Consider the following 21305-nt stretch of genomic DNA (forward strand, 5'->3'; position numbering starts at 1 on the left):
AAAGAAACATTTATTGAACTTCAATATAAAAAACAATATTTAACAAATAGTAAAAACAGGTGAAGTAGAACAAGTAAGAACAAGTAGATGAACAATATTTAACAAATAGTAAAAACAGGTGAGGTAGAACAAGTAAGAACATGTAGATGAACAATATTTAACAAATATTAAAAACAGGTGAGGTAGAACAAGTAAAAAAAAAAAAAAAAAAAAAAAATAGGCGAAAATCAGCCGCGTATCGGCCGATACCGATACACGTAAAAAACGCGAATATCGGCCGATAATATCGGCCGACCGATATATCGGTCGATCCCTAGCAAGTACCCAAATATAAATACTTACTATAAATACTTAAAAGTCTAAAAAATGTCTTAAATTTTATGTTCCTAAATTGGGCCTTAAAAAGTCTTCAATTGCGTTACCCAAGTCTTAATTTTTTAAAGATGGTCTTAAATTTCCTACTAGGATATGTTTTCGTAGTCAACCGGACTGTAACACAAGGGGAAAATAGGGGACGTTTTGCGTATCGGGGTTTTGCGTAACGTCAGAGAACGTCTCATTTATTGGAGTATGCGCGAACAATACTTTGGGTTTTCGCGCCGGCAATCTCAACAAACATAATCGAGAGGAGACGCCACATCATGGGGAAGCAGGGCTCTCAAGTCTCACGCATTCGGCGTGAGACACGCAATTCAACCCATGCACACGCTCACACGCCACACTTCGTATTTCTCACGCAGAGAAATTACCAGGATAGCGCCCACCAACTTGCGCCACTATTTAACAGTGGAACAGGTAGGAATCAAATGGGTTCCCCTTACGAAGGGTGACCAGACGTCCTCTTTTGCCCAGACATGCCCTCTTTTTGAGACACTTATAAAAATAAATGTGTCCGGGCGGAATTTCAAAATCGTCCGGGATTTTATTAAAGCCTCATACATGTTCACATTGAATTTGCGTTGCGTTCCTCTGGGTCGGTCACAAACTACTTAAGCTACGCCCTCCCCACCTCAGTTCTGTTCGCTTTGCATTGCTGGAAGTGAGTAGGGGGAGTGGTTAAGTAGAGCCTTCAGATTGGACGGTTTGACTTTAGAGTTACCGTCATGTTTTGTATATATTTTTTTGTTGCCATTATTGTTTTATAGGGACAAACATTAACAAATTTCTCCTACAGGGGATTGATAAAGTTCTATCTATTGAACAGAAAGAAACACTTGGTCATACTTTACACACTTTACCACAGCATTGGCCTACTGAATGCCACAGATATATTTTAAGCATTGGACTGAATGCCACATAAATATATAATTATGTTTTTGCACGTTTGCAACGTTTAAAAGTTCAGGGAAAAGTATAGCCTCTACTGGTGTTGCTTAGGCCAATATCCTTTTGAGGCAGTGTCGTTTCCGAATATTAGTGTTAAGGGCCAATAATGCTTACTATCATACATTAGTCACCATGTCTGTGGACGGGTTAGGGTTAGGGTTTGGGCTGGCTCCATACATTACGAAGGAGTTAGTAAAAGAAGTCAACGAGGCAAGTGGTGGATTCATTGAAATGGTTGAGGAAATTTGAATGCTGAGAAACGACAGCAATTTGAAAAGAGTTTGTTTGTTTATATTTTATATTGTGTGTTGAAAGTTTGATATTTAAACCAAAAACACAGCTACACTTTCACACCATCACTTTGTGTATTGTTTTTTTAATCTTTTATTATCATTTCTGGGTACATGGTCTTAAGAGACATCAGGCCTCTAGACTTTGAGTTAGGCCCTCAGTTTGGCTCTTTGATTGGTGAGTGCACACTTATCCTTTGGCACATTCATTAATGTATTGACATGAATGTTTCATATGTTCCAAAAAAACATGAATAACATATGCACGACCGCGTTTTACGACTGCTTAAGGGGTGCGATGTAGGTCTTAATTTTCATTGAAGTGGTCTTAAAAAAGTCTAAAAAAAGTCTTAAATTTGGGTTGATCAAACCTGGGGAAACCCATATGGACCAATACAGGCACTATAATTAGCTAACCTCTTTCGGAACAACAAAAGGACACTTCATTAGACATGGGAGGCGATCATTTCCCATCACTCTCAATTTCCGCCAGCCTCTTCTCCCGCAGGTACTCCTCCAGACAGAAGACGGCGACTGAATCCGTTTCCACGTCAAACTTGTTCGCGAACAGGTGATGATGGCTCAGGATCCAAGGCAGGTCTGCGACAGCGAACACACATACCTCCCGCACAAAATTGCCGTGACACTTGGCCTTGCCAATCCACAGCACCAGCCGTGCAATCGAATCTGCTTGATTCATGTGAGAAGTGGCCCACATGGAACCCGGAACTCCGGGCATTTGTTGGGTGGTGGCCCAGAGGATCTCGTCTGGGCTGTAAGTGTCTTTGCACCACTCGATCAGCTCATGGATGCGGCTGTCTGTCAGCACACTGTTGATGTATCCCCGGCAGGCGATAATGTAGGCGCTGCCCATCAACACAGAAAGATCGAAGGGCGCCGGCCCCCTGGCCTTCCCTGTTGACTGACAGGAGGGGTAGGTAGTAGAGAAAGAAAAAGATAGTTAGCTAGAAATAGGCCATTGAGGCCGTCTCATGATGTGCAGCAAGAATAGAAAAAAATATCCAGCCTTCTCCATTTAAGTCTGAAGTCATCACGTAACACATTCCCTGAATTGTACAGACCATGGAGCTGTGTTGTCGCATACGGATGGTGCTATATACACAACTTATTGTTGTTACGTACATTCATTAATTTCAACATCTTCACCTGTAAATGTCCGTTCACCGGGGCCCAAGTGGTTGCCACTCTCCATTTCTGATTCTGGGGAAAGGGGTTAAAATGTATGCTGTTTGCCCCATCCAGAGCCTTCAGGTCCCGCACCATCTCCAGGTTGGTCTTCATGGGGAAGTCCTGCCCACAGAGGTTGATGCAATACTTCCACTCCGTGCTGACGTTCAGCAGATCCGACATGCAGTTGAGGTCCGCCTGCACCCGAGTCCAGCCGGCGTAGACCACTTTCACGGGTTGACTGACCATGAAGACGTTGGGGAAACAGGAAGCGATGTTGGCGATGGCGGCTGCTACGGTAGCTTGGGCTTTTGTGTCGACATGGACGCAGTACACATTCTGGGGCGCGTAGATGGCTCGCAAGAGCCGCTCAAAGTTCTCGACCTGGAGACACATGGGACGAGGTCATGGATTTGGTTAGGCTCAGAATGAACATAACAGTTTATAATAGTGTTACACACCATGTGTCTAATGATCTTACTATAAGGAAGAAAGTACATTATAGTAATAGAATAGAAGAGATTAAAAGTTAAGAGGTAAACATTTCTAAAGATAAATACTGAACATATATTATGTACACCAACACACACAGACAATATGAGTAGTGAACAGAATTGTTTTGATGTCAATACGACTAGAAATTCTTTAATGATTACTGCATATTAACGTTTTCTCTATGCATGTTGTGAATGTTATGTTGTCTTCAGCCAGACAGGGAAAAATAGAATCCAGGTAGAAGAGTAGAGACCTTATGGTGGGCGACGATAGAGTATGCCAGGGGGAAGTCCATTTCTTCATGGAAAGCCTGAGTGGCGTAACCTCTCGTTAACCTAAAGTTTCTGTTGAATTAATTGCCACTCAATAAATTTTCAATTAAAATGATAAATCAACACGTCCAACAGTGCAACTGTTCTAAGTCAAGGATTGGATAAACATATTTGGTCGATAAGATGACACAATTTATGAATTCAGGAAGTGAAGATGTTCCCAGATTTGCAACACACTTGTCGTGGTACTTTTGGACACAACAAGAATACTGAGGAGGATTATCACATCAGAAACATTGATTTTAATATATCTGCTATTGAAGCTCAATAGATTATCGGGGGTTTTATCGATTCGGCCTTTGAGTAGTCTCTTTAAAGAAACAAAATGGAAGTTGGGAAGGCTTTACAATTATTAATTTATATTAGTGAAATGGGGAACATAGGAACGAATACGAGATAGTTTATCAAATAATGTTTTTTGTTGCCTTCATATTTTTTACTAACCCATGCCGTACCGATGTCTATGGTGGAGACTAAAGTTTTTATTGGACTGTATTATGCGGAACCCATTTCACGTTTTGTGTGGCACAATCCACAAATATGTGGTAGTTGTGCCTCGTAAAATGATATCCACACGGATATTTACTTATTTACTTGAGACTCTCAAAGTTGTTATATACATGGCTATTACACGATCCACAAATACATCATGTCCGCCCGTTTTTGTACAATAAATCCAAAGTCACGTTTACATATTTGTGGATCATGCCTAGGCCAAATGAATATGCGTAACCCACAGAAGACGATCCCCTTGCAGTCCACAATACTTTTTTCAAGTACATTTTACAATCAAGATCCACAAATAAAAAAGTTGTAACTTGTGTCTTCTAAAATTATATCCACTCTTACTTTCAGAACAGATTACGACCATCACTCCAGCTCCTTCCAAGCAATTTGCTTTTCCTCACTGGGGATTCCCTCAGAATATATTTTCTTTGGGACTTTTGGACTTTTTGGGACCTTTTGACTTCCTACCTTTCTCCTATGTTTACACTTTCATTTTGGCTGTTTCATCATAATAAAGCCAACTGTGTTCTCATAAGGGTCATATTTTCAACTTCATAGAAGTTGAATATTCAGCCATATTACAGCAATTCATGTATTTCCAAATTGTTCCATTTCATCCAGCTTGTGTGCTGAAAATCATTTAGAAGTACATAGGAATCCTTTAAGATGTATATCACTTATTCCGGAACCATTAATATTATATCTGACATAACGCTTGTTTGATTGTGTATTTGTAAAACTGTACCTTTGAAATAGCAACTTCGACAGTACCTTTGAAATAGCAAGGGATATATGGCTGTCTACTTTTGCACTTATCGCCCTCTATAGGTGGATGCTATGTACGCGGCCAGATTTCGCGGCCAGCTCGGCTGCGGTACACACTGGACAAAACTCGACGACATCAGATATCATAATCTCTTCTGAAAGTGAGTGTGGATTTTATTTTTATTTTATTTTATATTTTTATTGATTTATTTTTGCACAGTGTGGAGCATTGACCCTTTAGCATTTCACTTCAATTTATTGTATGTGACAAATAAAAACACTTGAACTTGAACTTGAACTTGATAGCAATTTAAAAAACACTAAAGCAAATTAAAAATATGTGTGCATCGGGGCATATTCATATGGATATCCTCTTACAAAGGACAGGTAAACAATATTTGTGGTTTGTTGTAGGCCTACACGTAATGTGAATAGTCTTCTGTGGGTTTTAACTCACTTTTATTTCTTTTACATGCTTGTCGCCATCTACAAGTTCATGCTTTGTACGCATCCAGATTTTCAGACCTTTTTATTTTACATTGGACAAAACTGGATTTGCATTTGTGGAGATCCACAAATGCACATAGACAAGTTCACATGTCGCAATCTGTTTGGATGTAATTGTAGACATTTTAATTTAATAAAAAATAAATGTATTTGCGGTTCTTGATTGCAAGCACAATTGAAAAAATTATTGTGGACATAGGTTGGAAAACAATCCCCAAAGAAAATTAAGCAACTCACAAGAGCCATGCGATCGACAAATAATAAAAACGTCCATAAAAATAATGTTGGGAAAAAATAGAGTGCACAGTCTCACCTGCAGTCCTGAGTGGCATTTATGTAGTATTCATCTGTGAGCTTGACTTTCCTTCTGTAGTCCCTGTTCTGGGCCAGCCACTTGGCCTTCTTCAGGCTGCCTGGGTCTCCCAGCACGACGGCCGTACAGTTCAGGCCGTCCTCACCTTCCCGTGAAGCCCTAGGGACCTCCAGCTGTTCTTTTGCGTGACTGTTTTGGTAGTTAATTAATGGTAAAGGCACCAACCATTTATCTGGTTTCTTTATACAATAGACCCTCCAAAAAGCAATCACTATGGCAACGGGAATTATTCCTCGCAAGAGTTGCCGTGAGTTTACATTGATCAGGGGTGTCATTCCAAAGCCTAGCCTTTATACGACTAAGTTGGCAAGATTAGTTTTCATGCAATAAGCAATGATCTGCAAGACTGGTGCCCAAAAAGGAAGGCAGGCAGGACATCTAAAATTCACACTATGAGGGCCAGAAATTAAGGTCAGGGAGAATCTGCTGAATGGAAGAATGGGTATTTTTGAGGCAGTCTAAAAAAAATGCAGAATTTGATGGTTTGGTCCTCCTTGCGAGCAAGCTGTGTAACCTGAAAGATAAGATGAGCAATTATCTTCAACAATCCACAAAAAATGTGTTCCTTTCTGGGAGTAGTACAATGAACAATGAAACTAGTAAACACTGTATTGTTGAGGCCTTACCTCATTCCTAGAATTTTTTCTTAGATCAGACATTCCAGCTCAAGTTTCAAACCATAATTTTGTATCATGTTGCTATTTTTAAAGTAACTCTTAACAGCTATCCTCAAACGATCATTTTATATATTTTTTAAATAATTGGACAGAACTGGACATAATATTTGAAACTGGTCACACAACAACACTGATTTTCAACAGGCCAAAAGTATGACTCATAGGAGTAGTAACTTGTCACACAATGTGCTCAGGCATACACAATAAGGCAGACATTTCAGTAACAGATGTAATTTACGATCGGATGAGGACATGTTGGCAATAATTCAGGATGTAAAGTCTCCAAAAGTAATACACAAAAAAAAAGAAAGCCTATAGGCCTACCTGGTATGGAGTCAATTTAGAGTAGAATGTCCAGCATGCATGAGCGAGTCTCCCACACGCTGTGGGGATGTCGAGCAGAGATCAAATTAATTGTGAGCGGGCGGGAAAATGTCCAGAGCACAGATGAGCATATTGAGCGCACAGAGAGAGCGTTGAGAGGTCAGAGAAAATGATGGTGATCCTAGAATATGGAACTGAGCACAAGAAATGATGACATGGGCAGGCCTCTCTAACTCTCTGCGCTAGCTCAGAATGTAGCATTAGTACACAGGACACTGCAGCACGTCAATCTCCTCACATCATTAAAACAACAAGTGAGCTTGGCCAGAAGTGCCTTACAATACATATATTCAAATATATGAAGTCACAAAAGTTCACAATACAGACACACATTCAAATCCACCTGAAAACTATACACCACCGGCTAATTAATATTTTATATTAAAATAAAGTACAACATGGGAGCAACATTAACATACCTGAATGAAATAAATGCACAAATAATGCAGCAGCATTAGTACACAGGACACTGCAGCACGTCAATCTGAAATGGCGGGAAACGAACAATGAACAGGCTGCCGTCACTGTGTGTGTATCCTCAAGTGCTGCTAAACAGTGCGCTAGCTAAATAGTTCGCTAAAACACTCAAAACTCTTGCTAAACAAATACACAGGAACACATGAACAACACCAACAAGCACAGAATCACACCATAACTCTATCTCACCGTTTACACTGGTTATTTTCTCATTAACAATTTTAGAACAGAAAGCTGCACAGAGCAGAGGAAAAACACTCACCTCCTCACAGCATTAAAACAACAAGTGAGGAATGGCGAGCGCAACGGAAGAAAATGACGTCACGATCGAAACTTCAAAATAAAATAACAAAAGCTCCCAAACGATCTATTTACAGAGAATATCACGAAATAAAAGTAATAAATAAAACATGAGGGAATTTTGGTGGAATGCATACATACATCTTATGTACCTGCTACATTCACCCCTCCTGAATTACACCAAAATCCTGAGCGGCTGCCAGGACATAAAACTTACAGGGACAAACAATACTGGTTTACTGGCACGGGTTCACATAAAGATCTAATCTTCACATCCAGCTCAAAAGCTACCTGGGAAACAGGTTCAGAGAAATCAAAGGGCGTACAAGCCTTAGTCCCTCCTAGAATTGTCTGGTGCCGTGTACACCAAACCACCCGGCCTACCCAAGTCCCAAACCATAGTCGTAAGCATACATAAGCACACCATCTTAGTGAGACACAGTGTAAAGCAAATACTCAAAACAACAGTGGAAAAGACACAAATCAACCCCTTTTGAACAGAACAGGGCAAAAAGAGTCCTTGATCTTTAACCAAATGAGGTAGTCATGTCACACGGCTTTTGAGCCATCGTTTCGATCAGACGGTTGACTTTCCCAACAACCGTGCCAACACGTGTCCTGACCACACCGTCTCCCTGCATAGGTGGTGCCTGGCCTACTCTGCCCCATTCCCCAACCGGTGACATTGCGTCAGGGATAACTGCTGGGACATGGCCTGCGGCAACCATCGGCACTGTGTCTGATGTCTCAACTGCTGGCACTGTGACTGGGTGAAACGACTGGATACTACTCGCGTCAATCACTGACGCTGTATCTGGTGCAGCCGACTGTTCCGACCCCGCATCAGACGGATCATGCCCCGCATCAGACTGATCTTCATCCGCATCAGCTTCGCTACAGGACCGGAGGCTGGCAGCTTCCTCCGCCCCACTCAGAACCCATGCGCTTGCCCTATCCATCGAACCCTCCTCATTCAAAGAGTCGATGAGATCCTCCATGTGGGACTTGTCCTCAGAATCACCAAGACTGTCCTCCGATCCTGACAATCCTCCATCAGCAGACTCCACAGGTAAGAAACTGATATCCATGATAAGGTTGCGATGTACCACCTTTGCGTTCCCCTTGTCATCTACCAACTTGTAGATATGAGTCTGCGGTTTGCTGTCCATGACAGTATAAACAGTCGGTTCCCACTTATCCGCAAGTTTCTTCTTTCCCCTTTCGCCTTTATTGGCGAGCAGTACTCTATCTCCCACGTTCAGGTAAGTCCCCTTGACCCTTCGATTGTAACCTCTCGCTTGCTTGTCTTGCTCCTTGATGGCATGCCTTTGAGCGATGCCTGCTGCCTCATGGAGGTGAGACATAAGCGATGTCACATAGCTGCCGTAGTCAACAACCACTGGGTCGTGCAGGACCTGTTTGAACATCACATCAACAGGGAGTCTTGGGACCCGACCAAACATGAGGTAAAAAGGCGCGTACCCAGTTGTCTCATGCACCGTCGCATTACATGCAAATGTCAGGGTCTGGATTTGCTGGGGCCACTTGGCCTTCTCTCTCAGCGGCAGCGAACGGAGCATATTCCCCAGAGTCCTGTTAAATCTCTCAGTTCCTCCGTTCCCCATGGGGTGATAAGCTGTAGTGTGCGACTTGGAGACTCCCGATAGCCGAAGCAACTCTGCAATGAGCTCACTCTCAAAGTTGGCTCCTTGATCTGTGTGGATGCGCTCTGGAAACCCATACACACAGAAAACATTGTCCCATAACTTCTTAGCAACCTGCTTCGCCCGTTGGTTTGTGCAGGGAAAGGCGTGGGCCAACTTTGTGAAATGATCTGTCAAGACAAGAACATCCACGGAGCGCTGCTTGCTATCTTCTGCACTCCAGAAATCCAAACACACCAGCTCCATAGGATTAGATGTCCTGATACTTTCAAGCGGAGCTCTGGCAGAAGGATCTGGTGTCTTGGCCAGGATGCACCTCTGACAGCATTTGACATAGCCTTTAATCTGACGCTCCATTCCAGGCCAAAAGAAGCGCTGTCTCGCGAGGTGAATTGTTCTCGCCTGCCCCTGATGACCGGCCAAGTCATGCACACCACGCAAGGCCTTCTCCACCAGGCTCCGGGGCAAGACAAACTGGTGTCTCTTCTGCTTGCTCATGGAATCCTTAACGACTCTGTAGAGCACTCCATCAACGACTTTAAGTCTCTCCCACTGTCAGATAAGGACCAAGGCACTTGAGTCCAAACCATCCCTCTCCCGCCTTGAGGGCCTCCTCCGCCGATTCAGAAATGGCATAACCGTAGAGATGCCAGGGTCAAGCTCTTGGTTTCGCTGGAGCTCTTCTACGGAGAAGGCAGGCAGCAGGTCTTGCCCTGGTGGAAGGAAGTGCTGAACAGACTGGATCAACCCTGTCGCCCTGGACTCATCCCAGTTGTTGTGAGAATCAAGGACAGCTTCTACAATGCTGTCACAGAGAGGTGGGGGACAACAGGACTGAGTCGCAGTATCTTGTTCCGTCCCCATCGCCTGATACTGGACTTTTAAACGAAAGACATTCTGAACTCCATCTTCTCCAACCCCATCAGATTCGGCAAGCAGATCGTTGTAGGACTCTGAGACAAGTCTACGCCCAGCAGTCTTCGCAAACGGGTCCCGGCTGAGAGCGTCAGCCACTATGTTCTTGGTTCCCGCAATGTGCTTTAGACTAAATGTGTAGGGAGCGAGCTTCGCAACCCATCGCTGTTCGCAGGCGTCGAGTTTTGGCTTAGTCATTATATATGTGAGTGGATTGTTGTCCGTCCATACTGTGAAGGAATTGCCCTTCAGCCAATGGCTGAATTTGTCACAGACACTCCACTTCAATGCCAGAAACTCGAGCCGATGAGCTGGGTAGTTCTTCTGAGAGCTGCTGAGGGTCTTACTCGCAAACGCTATGGGTCGTGCTTTACTTTCACCAGCAGGGACTTGTGACAACACTGCACCGAGCCCATCCAAGGAAGCATCAGTCGACAGGATCAGAGGACGTGAAAAGTCAGGATGTGCAAGGACCGCACAGTTCAGCAGACGTTCTTTAAGACCGGCAAAGGCAATGTCACACTCTGGAATCCAGTCATCAGGCTTGAGTTTCCTGAATGTTCCTGCCTTCACATTCATTTTTTTTCTTCCTCTTCTCTTCTGCCCAGCAGTCAGAGCAAAGAGTGGCTTGGCAATGGAAGAGCAGTTGGGGATGAAGTGCTGGTAGAAGAAAACCATGCCCAAAAAGGATTTGATCCTCCGCACTGAAGGTGTATATCCGTCATCCTCCATAAGATCAGACCTCGACATACTGGATATGACATCCACCTTCGCAGGATCCACAGCCACCCCGTTTCCATCTATGATGTGACCCAGAAACTTGACAGACGATCGCATCAGATGACACTTCTTAGGACTCAACTTCAGGTTGTTCTCTCGCAGGCGCTGGAACACGCCCTCCAGTCTCCGTAGAGCCTCCTCTTCAGTTGATGCGAAGACGAGCAAATCGTCTAAATAGCATAAAAGGCTGCTGAAGTTCAAATCCCCAAATATACTGAGCATCATGCGCATAAATGAGGCCGGACTATTGCACAGTCCCTGCGGCATCCTATTATACTCATGCAGGCCTAGCGGTGTGGTGAAGGCAGTGTATTTTTTGTCCTCTTCTGCCATGGGAATGTTGTAGAAACCGGACGTTAAATCCATTGTGCTGAAGTAGGTGTTCCCTCCCAAGGCAGCCAAGCAGTCCGACTGGTGTGGAAGGGGATGGGCGTCCTTGAGTGTTCTCGCATTCAACCACCGAAAGTCGGTGCAGATCCTCAAGTTTCCATCCTTTTTCCATACCATCACTAGCGGTGATGCATAATCACTCACTGACTTCCGAATTATCCCTTGCTCCTCCATATCTGTCAACACTTGACGTAGCTTCTGGTAGTGAGCAGGCGGTACTCTCCGGTAGGGGAGGCGGAATGGACGATCATCTGTTAGTCGAATGCGGTGGACAAAGCCCTTTGCCTCACCGCAATCCATTTCGTGCTTGGAAAAGACATCGTTGTAGCATTCGAGCAGCTGGACTAACTTCACAGTTCCTGCGGGGCTAGTCTGACAAGGCTGTATGTCAAGTTTGTCAAGGCCAACATCTCGCAATCTGTTTGAGACCTGAAGGACTGAGTGGTGTATGACGCTTGCCTGGAACAGCTGTGTCGATCTGGCTATAGCCTTGGAGGAGTTCAAAATCTTCCAGAGCTAGACAAGGGGACACATCTGCCAGCTTACAGTTCCTCTTCAGTGTGACTGGTCTATCAGACAGATTGGTGACCTTCATGGGGACCCACCTATCACCCCACAGAGGTGTCACGACACGGCCAACCATGATGTTACGTGGCATGGACTTGGATGAGGTTGGTTCAACCAGCACAGTGCTTCCCGGTGACATGGGCGCATTGTTAGGCAGCTTACCCCAGACCAGGTGCTCTTGCATCGCTAGAAGAGTAACTGACTGTTGGAGCTTGACTGTGCCAATCTTGTCCGGTAGCTCCTCACCCCTCCAACGAGACGTGTTCGCCATGAGATCCAAGAACTGTTCACACTCAGGGGATGAAGAAAGACTGCGAACAGAGATAAGCCGCCAGTAATCAACTGGCGCATGAGAAACTTGATCACATTCGTGCCAATGATGAGATCATCTCGCTGGCCTGGCACCACCAAAACTGGAACGAAACAGCTCAACCCATACACCTTCAGTTCAACCTCATGCATACACTTTGGTTTGGTGAGCTTCCCTCCACAGCCCACTAAAACCACTTCCTGTGTCATCGGTCTTGGATCTGACAGCACTTTCTCACTCAGCATCCTCTCCTCTGCTTCTACACTGAAAGTACAGGCCATGGAACCTGAATCAAGCATTCCTTGCATCTGGAACACATTATTCACATCGACTGGAGCATAGAATAGCTCATCATATGGCTCAACTCTGTGTGTGTTCTGTGCTATTATCTTCACACCAGCCGGTGCTGCACTGCACACTTTCACATAACACTGTTCAAATTCACTCCCACTTCTGAAGGTTTGATTGTCCTCACCCGCACATCCCCTCTCCCAATGCGGGCCAATCAGTTTAAATGCTGTTGCTCTTGAGGTAGATGTGTGGCCTGGTCCTCCCGTCCGGGAGTGTAACTTGAGCATTCTCTCTTGATATGACCCGGCTTGAAGCAAGACAAACACAGGCGATCTCGCCGGCAGTGCATTAGGGTAGTGTGTTCTGCAGACTTGCAAACCTTGCAGTATCTTCTCTGTGACTGATCAGACGGGTGCTGTCTATACATCGGCCTGTTATTCTGAGCCATCACCTGGCTGTTCTGAGAAAGTGTGCGGTCAAGCAGGCCAATCAGGGTCTTTAGGCAGTTTTCATCAAACTGAGTGGTAGACGTGGCACTCACTTCGGCCTGCACAGGGAGTACCTCCGGATGGCTGGCCAACAACACCTCCTCAGACACAGGTGTTTGAATATGAACTGCCACATGTCTTGCTGGGACATGAAGGTTTGGTCTGGTATTCAGCTGTTCTCTCATGTCAATCTGATAACGGTCAACGTGCTCCTGTATTTCACCAGCTGTCCATTTCTCTGGTGCCTTGAACCGTAGCACTGCAGCAAGGGAGGGATCGGGACAGTACTTGACAAACATCATGGTTACCTCTCGACTGAGATCATCAATATGCCGCCCCTGTCTGCTCAAACCCTCCTCAGCTGCATCCACAGCCTTGTTAAGGCGGATCCAGTACTTGACTGGGTTCTCTCCTGCTACAGGCACAGTGCTATAGAAGTCTGCAAGAGGCATACTGGAACACGCCACACCACTGAAATGCTGTTTCAGTATGTTGATAATTACTTTTGGGTTCTCATGAGGCTTCAGTGAAGGATTGCTACGGAGTGTTATCTTCACAATGTCCCTGGCTTTCCCCATTAATCTAGACAACATCTCCTGGTGCTGCTCTCCCAGCTCCACATGTCTTCTTCTCAAGTAGGTGAACATGAGCTCTTCCCACTCATGTACCGAAAGCTTGTCGGACCCATCCCCTCTGTACACAGGAGGCTCTCTCACATCGGACTGCATGACTAACTTCACACCAGTCAGGTTAAGTGTGGAGTCAACGAACGACTGGCCTGCACCTGAGTTCTCAACTCGTGCTTGAGCACCTTCATTCGCCTGACTCACTCCCTTCAACTGAGCTGATATAGACTGTCCTACTTGCTGGGCGATATGCGTGATGAGATCACTCAAAGCTGGGTCACTCCTGTCTGGGATGGCCGAAAGTGAAAGAGTAGGTCTGTGAGTAAGTGGTGTGTGACTAGGTAGATGGGTGGAGGTGAAAACTGAGGAAGCCACATTGTCTGGGACATCAACTCGACGGATGGAGCTGAACGCTGGTGACCTCACGTCACCTGGACTTGCAACTGGAGAGTTAAACAACTGTACCCCCCTCCCAAAAGAGTTCAATAGCTGTGTTCCCCTCCCAAAAGAGCTCAATAGCTGTGTTCCCCTCCCCGAATCAGCAACTGGAGAGGTGAACATCTGTGCCCCCCTCCCGGAAATAGAATCAACAGTACGAATAGCAGTCCCATTTTCAACATTGGAATCCATTTTTCTTAAGTAAAAAAAACAATGAAAATACTGACTCAATAAACCACGGAAAGTACTGTATTCCTTTCCTTCATTTGACACTGTACATTTCTTTTCTTTATAAGAAAATGAAACAAAAAAAATAATAAACCAAATCCCCCTAATGTCCTTGAACCGTGACAAAGTCACTCTAATGTAACCCTCTTAAGGAAACTTTTTTTTTCGTTCGTCGTTGTTCTGTCGTCCAACAACCTCCGGTGACCAAGCTGGTGTTGGTCCACGACGTCAATCCGGGTCACGGCACCAATGTAACCGGTCTGGCTCTGCGTTGTGTGTTGTGAAATGGAGTAGGACACAGGGACTTGGTGTGTCACTTTAGCCGAACTGTAGCGACAGTGGCGTATTTATTTCTGAATGAAATAAATGCACAAATAATGCAGCAGCATTAGTACACAGGACACTGCAGCACGTCAGAAGTGCCTTACAATACATGTATTCAAATATATGAAGTCACAAAAGTTCACAATACAGACACACATTCAAATCCACCTTAAAACTATACACCACCGGCTAATTAATATTTTATATTAAAATAAAGTACAACATGGGAGCAACATTAACATACCTGAATGAAATAAATGCACAAATAATGCAGCAGCATTAGTACACAGGACACTGCAGCACGTCAATCTGAAATGGCGGGAAACGAACAATGAACAGGCTGCCGTCACTGTGTGTGTATCCTCAAGTGCTGCTAAACAGTGCGCTAGCTAAATAGTTCGCTAAAACACTCAAAACTCTTGCTAAACAAATACACAGGAACACATGAACAACACCAACAAGCACAGAATCACACCATAACTCTATCTCACCGTTTACACTGGTTATTTTCTCATTAACAATTTTAGAACAGAAAGCTGCACAGAGCAGAGGAAAAACACTCACCTCCTCACAGCATTAAAACAACAAGTGAGGAATGGCGAGCGCAACGGAAGAAAATGACGTCACGATCGAAACTTCAAAATAAAATAACAAAAGCTCCCAAACGATCTATTTACAGAGAATATCACGAAATAAAAGTAATAAATAAAACATGAGGGAATTTTGGTGGAATGCATACATACATCTTATGTACCTGCTACACAAGTACACCCAAATAATACTTTTTGTCTTGCAATTCTTGAGTTGCTTGTTCGACAATTTGTTTAGGTCTTTATCAGGTAAAATAAGTAGGAATCGTATGCTCTGGCCTTTGTAGTCACTAGAGCTCATCCATATATTTGAAAGGTTGGAGAGGAATGCAACGCATGACTCTAGGTGCAGATTAATGATAATATGCACACATATACATTAAACAGATTAAAAAAAGAATAATACAACATCCCCCCCAAAGAAAGGAACTGTTAGCAACCTCTCCTTTGCCCATCAGCTCGTCACAGAGGTTCATTCTAGTCAGGGTTCCACCCCTTCATCCCGTCCTCCACCCTTCCCTGCCCAACATCCCCCGGGCTTGTGCGTGACTTGCCCTCCTGCATGCTTCAAATTTTTAAGATTTAAATATGCGTTTCCACAGCTCCCCCTAGATTGGCCAAGACTTGCCTAACTGCATGCTTCATATTTGAAACTATAATTATGCTATATTCCGGCTTTGTAAATCTTTTTATACAAATATCCTATGCTTAATTTAAATTAAATGGGCATGGCTAATTTTGGCAGGACACTTTAGTCACACTCCCCCCATTAGCTGACAGCTAACAAGGTCCAACAAAAAACACCTGAGGTGATAGGCGGTCAATTTAAGACCTTCCATCTCAAACAAGCTCTGCGAACTTAAGCGTACTGAGCGTATTTTGACCACCACCTCCCTAGCCCCAACCTGCTTGGGTTTTCCCCCCATGGGGGATTTGATCGTATTTTTTATAGTATTTTATCATTGTTTTCAAATGTTGGAATGCTATTACTATTCTCTTTCTGATATCTGTATGACATGCTTTAAATCCACGGGAGCACCAGAAAATAGTGGAACCATACCTTCAAACTGACATTACGAGCGCTAGCAAGTTCATGGCTATCTAGCTAACTACTTTAACTTGCAGCTAAAAGTTCTACTCGTGAACAAAGTATTTATTTGTTTGTTTATGCATAGATGCCTGTGGCGTTCAGATTAAATGCAAGTAATGTTAGCTTAAAAATATTGTGAGCCAGATGGCTCACGTTCCCCGATCCAACTTAGATCTCCTCACTTCATGGTGACAGGAGGCTGGGTGGATAGGATAGTTACCTCCTCTCACCACTCAACCTTGGTTTGACAATTTAAGTACACCCATTCGAATGTAACTTCTCAATATGAATTTGAGTAGGAATAGAACTAGCCTATAAAAGTAATTTTGACTAATATGAACTGGACATGAAGAACTAAATAACAGGGATTTCCTCGGCCAGCCAGGCAATGTGGCACCAGACCCTTGAATGTGTCGCTCTATCATAACCGTAACTATGCTCATTATTACGCCGAAGCTTCGGCGGTGGCCGGACGGCTTCGATGGCGGCTGGAAATTACGCTGATTTACCTTTGAGCATTTCCTATAATAGGCTACTGTGTAAAATTCTCTTTAGAATTAATGTTAGTATCAAGAAAAGAAAGACCCACCGGTTGTGGTTATTCCAAAACTACTTTCAATCATGTATGAATTTTTTCAGGACCAGTCCCCCTAGGCTTGAGCTACTTCATATAAGCTGTTATCAAAGAAATCAACGGTTACATTTTATGGCAATCTATGATTAGTATTGGGCCTATGTATCATTTAAATACATTAATAGTGGAAAATAGCGAATCATCAGTTTTTCTATAAGTGGGACTATTTCTGGTGAAGTGCCAGTGTGTGCATCACAGAGTCAGGGTGCGCTAACGTCAAACTTGAAACCTAGAACAATGGAACGTGTTGATGCATGTCTCCTGTCATTGTATGGATAAATGCTGATTTAGCGGTCCCCGCTAGAAAAAATGAAAAACCATTGTATAGGGAAACCTTAAGAGGCGCAATAATCAAGACATCCACCAGTGCTTTGCAAACTATTCGGCTTTGTTGTTGCCTTTTTAACGATAAAGTATTTTTGTCACACTTGCTCCGGACTCCGCGATTCCTCATGCTCTCTTAGTTGGTTGAAGTGATAGAACTCGGTTATTTTCTACCACACTGTCTGAATGAACACATCTTGAAAGTGAAACAAAGCGTAGCTGTGCGGGAAACCACCATTATTTCATGCCCTGCAGATAATCTTAAAGACCATTTTGGACGGTAAACTCAATACTGTATGGTCAGTATTCAGTGATCTAAAGGGGCCAGTAATTTACAGGGAGCCCCACTGAAAATCATTGTGTGTCAATGCAATTTAATTAATTTCAGGAATATACATAATGAATGGTTTGGAAGAAGTAGGGAGGTGGGGAACTGTCAGTGCGTGTTAAATCACAGGGTAGCCTATGAACTTCAGAACATATGTAATTAACAGTATGCACCTATTTTCCAATAAGGGTATGGTCAAAAATGTATCACCTGTCCATATGGCCTGCATCATTTGCACCACTAACACATTTCTGTCATTCCAGTTCCGTGCCACAATTTGTCCTGATGGAGGGTTATTGCAACCTGTCACAGTCGACGAAAATGTTTAGGGGTGCCATGCGTGCTGTAAGCGGGGCAGTTACGCTTCCATGGTCGCTCACGTGCAGACTCATGAACGGACGGCTGTGAAGCACGATGGTAATTCTCAGTGCATTTCATGGTATAAACAAAACCGGTGACTGTGGTAATTGTGATTAAAATAATATTAGATACGTGGTTTTTATCATGTGCACTTTTTTGGAGCAGTCATGCTCACAACACAAAGTAGGAATGGCGAATGACTTGTAATTTGTTTTGTTTTTTCCCTTTTTTTTGGTGGGATACAAAATCTACAAGTGCCACCTGGAGACGTGTTCCAAGAAAATCTCACATCATCACTGTTTTCGTTTTAATATAATCATTCAGACAAATCTTTTCATAAATCACCTAAAAAAGTGCCCAGACAACCCCAGTCGGCAGGCTTCCTCCAGCCGCCCACACAGCCACTCTCCAAATGGTCCACTAGGCCCAAGTCCGCAGATCAAAAAAACAACTTGCACGTTGTGCAACATGGTTCTCAACAAAAAAAAATTAAACAACAAACATTAGGAGATGCCACACAACAGCCACATTGATATCCGTGCCCGATATCAAGGTTAATCACTATCACTAGCCTTTCATTCTTCGTAAATTAGTCCCATGTTTACCCTATTCCCTTGTAAACTCCCTTGTAAACCCCCATGTTGTATTCCCTTGAAACTGAAACTATTGTACAAAGTACAATTCACAATAAACATGAAAATACCTGTAACTCTGCCTTTGTATTCTATCAGGCCATGAGTGTGGAAGGCTAAGACCCAAGTTCAGTTTTCTTTGTTTTCATTGAATAAGCTTTCTAGTGCAGCATCACAAAATGTAAACAAGTTTGAGTTGTCTGTTTCAGGCTTTGAGAATGGCCGAATAAGAGGCGCCACCGAAATGTATTCAATCAAATTATTAGAGTTATTAATCTGTTGTCTTTTTTTACCGTTGCAGATACATATGCATTTCTTAAATGCATATGACTCAGGGATGTCAGTTTCACCCGCGGGTCGGGTGCATTATTTTTATATAAGGCCTACTATTTGAGGTCCAAGTTGCGGTCATTTATGAACCTGCGCACCACTGCTACATACAGATCACTTCCGCAATTTAGAAAAGTACTAGACACGCCTCCTACCTCCGTGATTTGGAAAAGTACAAGACACGCCTACTACGCCTACACAAGTCACACTTGCGATTTAGAAAAGTACAAGACACGCCTCCTACTACAAGTTACGCCTACTACAAGTCACGCCTCCATTTTACTGGACGAAGATAGATGCTATTGGAGACTGAAGGGACTGAAACAGAGAGGAATAGCGGTAGAAGAGTTTTTTTTACCTAAAAGCTATTTCCAGCAAACAGCTTCAAAACCATGTTTTCTTGAACTCAAATACTACGTTTACTTGTTGTGAAAACGCCATAATATGTCTCCTTTAAGGAATAACGCAGGCTTAAAATATTTTAGTTTGATAAAAAAAAAAAAAAAGTCTAATACTGGTGTCTTATTCATTCCGGGGTTTGTTTGGCTTCCGCTAATCCTAAATATTCGTGTTAGAGCCGGCGGTTGCAAATAGCATCCGTAGCAACGGTCTTTTTTTTATAGCAACGGTGTGGTACAGAAATATTATCTCTGTTTTTCAGAAAAAATCTTCTCTCTATTCAACCTTGATTTTGCCAGCGATATGCATCCCCCTAAACCCCCTAAATAAAGCAAGTCTACAACTGATCTCCATTCCCACACATTTAATATAAACATAATTATGCTCATTATTACCAGTAAAACCCGTCGCAATACCATAGACATAACAGCAAAAAGTAAATGTAAACAGCTACCTCTGGTGGCTCGCTCCGGCATACCTGTGGCTGATCAGAGGAAACGCGGCGGCGCGAATACATACAAAGTAAATGCAAAGACGCGAATCTATGCGAATTTCGGGTGATTCTATTTGCGTGAGCATCAGCGTTCGTTCACTCTCTGAAGTCCAGATTGAAGCGCCAAATGGAGGCGAAGGTAATTGCTGCTGTTTGGGACTCCCGGAGCTCTATAATATAATGTTATATGTAATATCAAAGTACGACTCGCCTAGCAGAATGTGTGGCAGAAAATATTCTGAAGGTCTGGATGTCTTTAGATCTTCAACACGTATAAAATATTACTTGTTTTACTATGAGGAATGCACTCTTAACTTAACAAACAAGGGAAGTCAATGAAGTTAGGTTTAATGAAGGATCAAGAAATTACAAGGAGTGAGCAAGTGATCAAAAAGAGATGAGAATAATCTTTGCAAAACAGATCCTTTTAGTGAATCACATTTGTTGCCAGATACAGAAACAAATAATCTAATAAGAACATGAAACAGCCTTTGAGGCTTAGCGAACTTCTGTGATCAATGACCAGAAAAATGTGCCTACTGTGGTGAAACTATAGTAGCACCAGAAGTAACATGATTGACTCAAAACTAATATATTTGACTTCTCAGTACTTTTCCGTTGTGCTTAACCAATTTAATTTAATTCATTTTCATGATTAAAAATTTGTGACATAATATGCCACAATTGTTTTTGGGAGAGGCTTGCAATGGCCTCGAGGTCAGACTGATCTGCAGGGGGAAGCAGAAATTGACATTGCGAGGGCAGGATTGTCACATGAGGCTGCTCTGTAAAATTACAAAAATGTAAGTTCTGAAAAAAGGTTCTTAAGAAAATAAATTACCTTTAAGTACACCCACTTTAGGATACTATAATATATGATCATAGTAGGATAGTGGACTTTCTGTTCCAAATGGACGGGCATGGTTGACTCTACAACATACATAGGCCATAACACGTATAAGACCTAGTCAATTATAACCTTTAATAAAATTAGGGACGCAACGATACCAGTTTCGGAGCCGATACTGTGCTCATTTATCCGTACTCGTAAAACCTCTCCGATACAACTCGATACCACTTTACGCAGCGTGACGCGACATAATGATGAAGAGCCAGTGAACCCATACAATTTTATTATTTTCTAGCGCATTTTGTGTGGACGTGTAAGGCTCTGCCTGGGCAGCTGTTGACTGCAGCGTCCGAGGAAAAGTTGTGCTTTCCGGGAACGTAACGCCACGGTGTGTGTGGATGTTGAAGCTCCGCCTGAGCAGTGATTAATTTTTTACCCGCATCAAAGAGTTAGGCTTCCCGGACACATAGTATAACGCTACGGTGGGTGGATGGTGAAGCGTCGTCTGAGTAGTAATTCATTTACTACCCGCGTCCGAGAGTTAGGCTTCCCGGACACATAAAATATCGCTATGTTGTGTTGCACATTTCATTTACAACCTTGCTTATTATAATGCTCATACACAACAATGGT

General features: G+C 43.3%; 1 protein-coding gene and 1 long non-coding RNA gene across 3 annotated transcripts; one reads left to right on the forward strand and one right to left on the reverse strand.

Annotated features, from left to right (window-relative positions):
- Positions 1-217, forward strand: LOC132450881 (uncharacterized). The gene is made up of 2 exons (XR_009523930.1): positions 1-59; positions 178-217. It is a non-coding gene; the product is annotated as an uncharacterized LOC132450881 (long non-coding RNA).
- Positions 218-1672: 1455 nt separating this feature from the next.
- LOC132451651 (beta-1,3-galactosyl-O-glycosyl-glycoprotein beta-1,6-N-acetylglucosaminyltransferase-like) lies at positions 1673-8191 on the reverse strand. Of its 2 annotated transcripts, XM_060044236.1 has the most exons (6): positions 7264-8191; positions 6785-6843; positions 5724-6297; positions 3553-3643; positions 2784-3188; positions 1673-2538 (listed from the first exon to the last, which is right to left on the reverse strand). In XM_060044236.1, exons 3-6 carry the CDS (start codon positions 6056-6058, stop codon positions 2080-2082), a joined length of 1290 nt encoding a protein of 429 aa, XP_059900219.1. In that variant the 5' UTR covers positions 6059-6297; positions 6785-6843; positions 7264-8191; the 3' UTR covers positions 1673-2079. The 2 variants fall into 2 exon arrangements, with proteins under 2 accessions (XP_059900219.1, XP_059900218.1); XM_060044235.1 differs by lacking the exon at positions 7264-8191 and having other exon boundaries at positions 6785-7032.
- Positions 8192-21305: the final 13114 nt, after the last annotated feature.

This window comes from Gadus macrocephalus, chromosome 22, assembly GCF_031168955.1.
Source record: "Gadus macrocephalus chromosome 22, ASM3116895v1".
NCBI lineage: Eukaryota > Metazoa > Chordata > Actinopteri > Gadiformes > Gadidae > Gadus > Gadus macrocephalus.

Bases quoted from the DNA above. Each gene is read 5' to 3' on its own strand.
- LOC132451651 (XM_060044236.1), bottom strand. From the start codon at position 6,058: ATGACACCCCTGATCAATGTAAACTCACGGCAACTCTTGCGAGGAATA. The intron at 3,644-5,723 runs GTGAGACTGTGC...TTAATTCAACAG, and splicing joins AATGCCACTCAGGACTGCAG to AAACTTTAGGTTAACGAGAG. The intron at 2,539-2,783 runs GTGAAGATGTTG...CCCTCCTGTCAG, and splicing joins CGGTGAACGGACATTTACAG to TCAACAGGGAAGGCCAGGGG.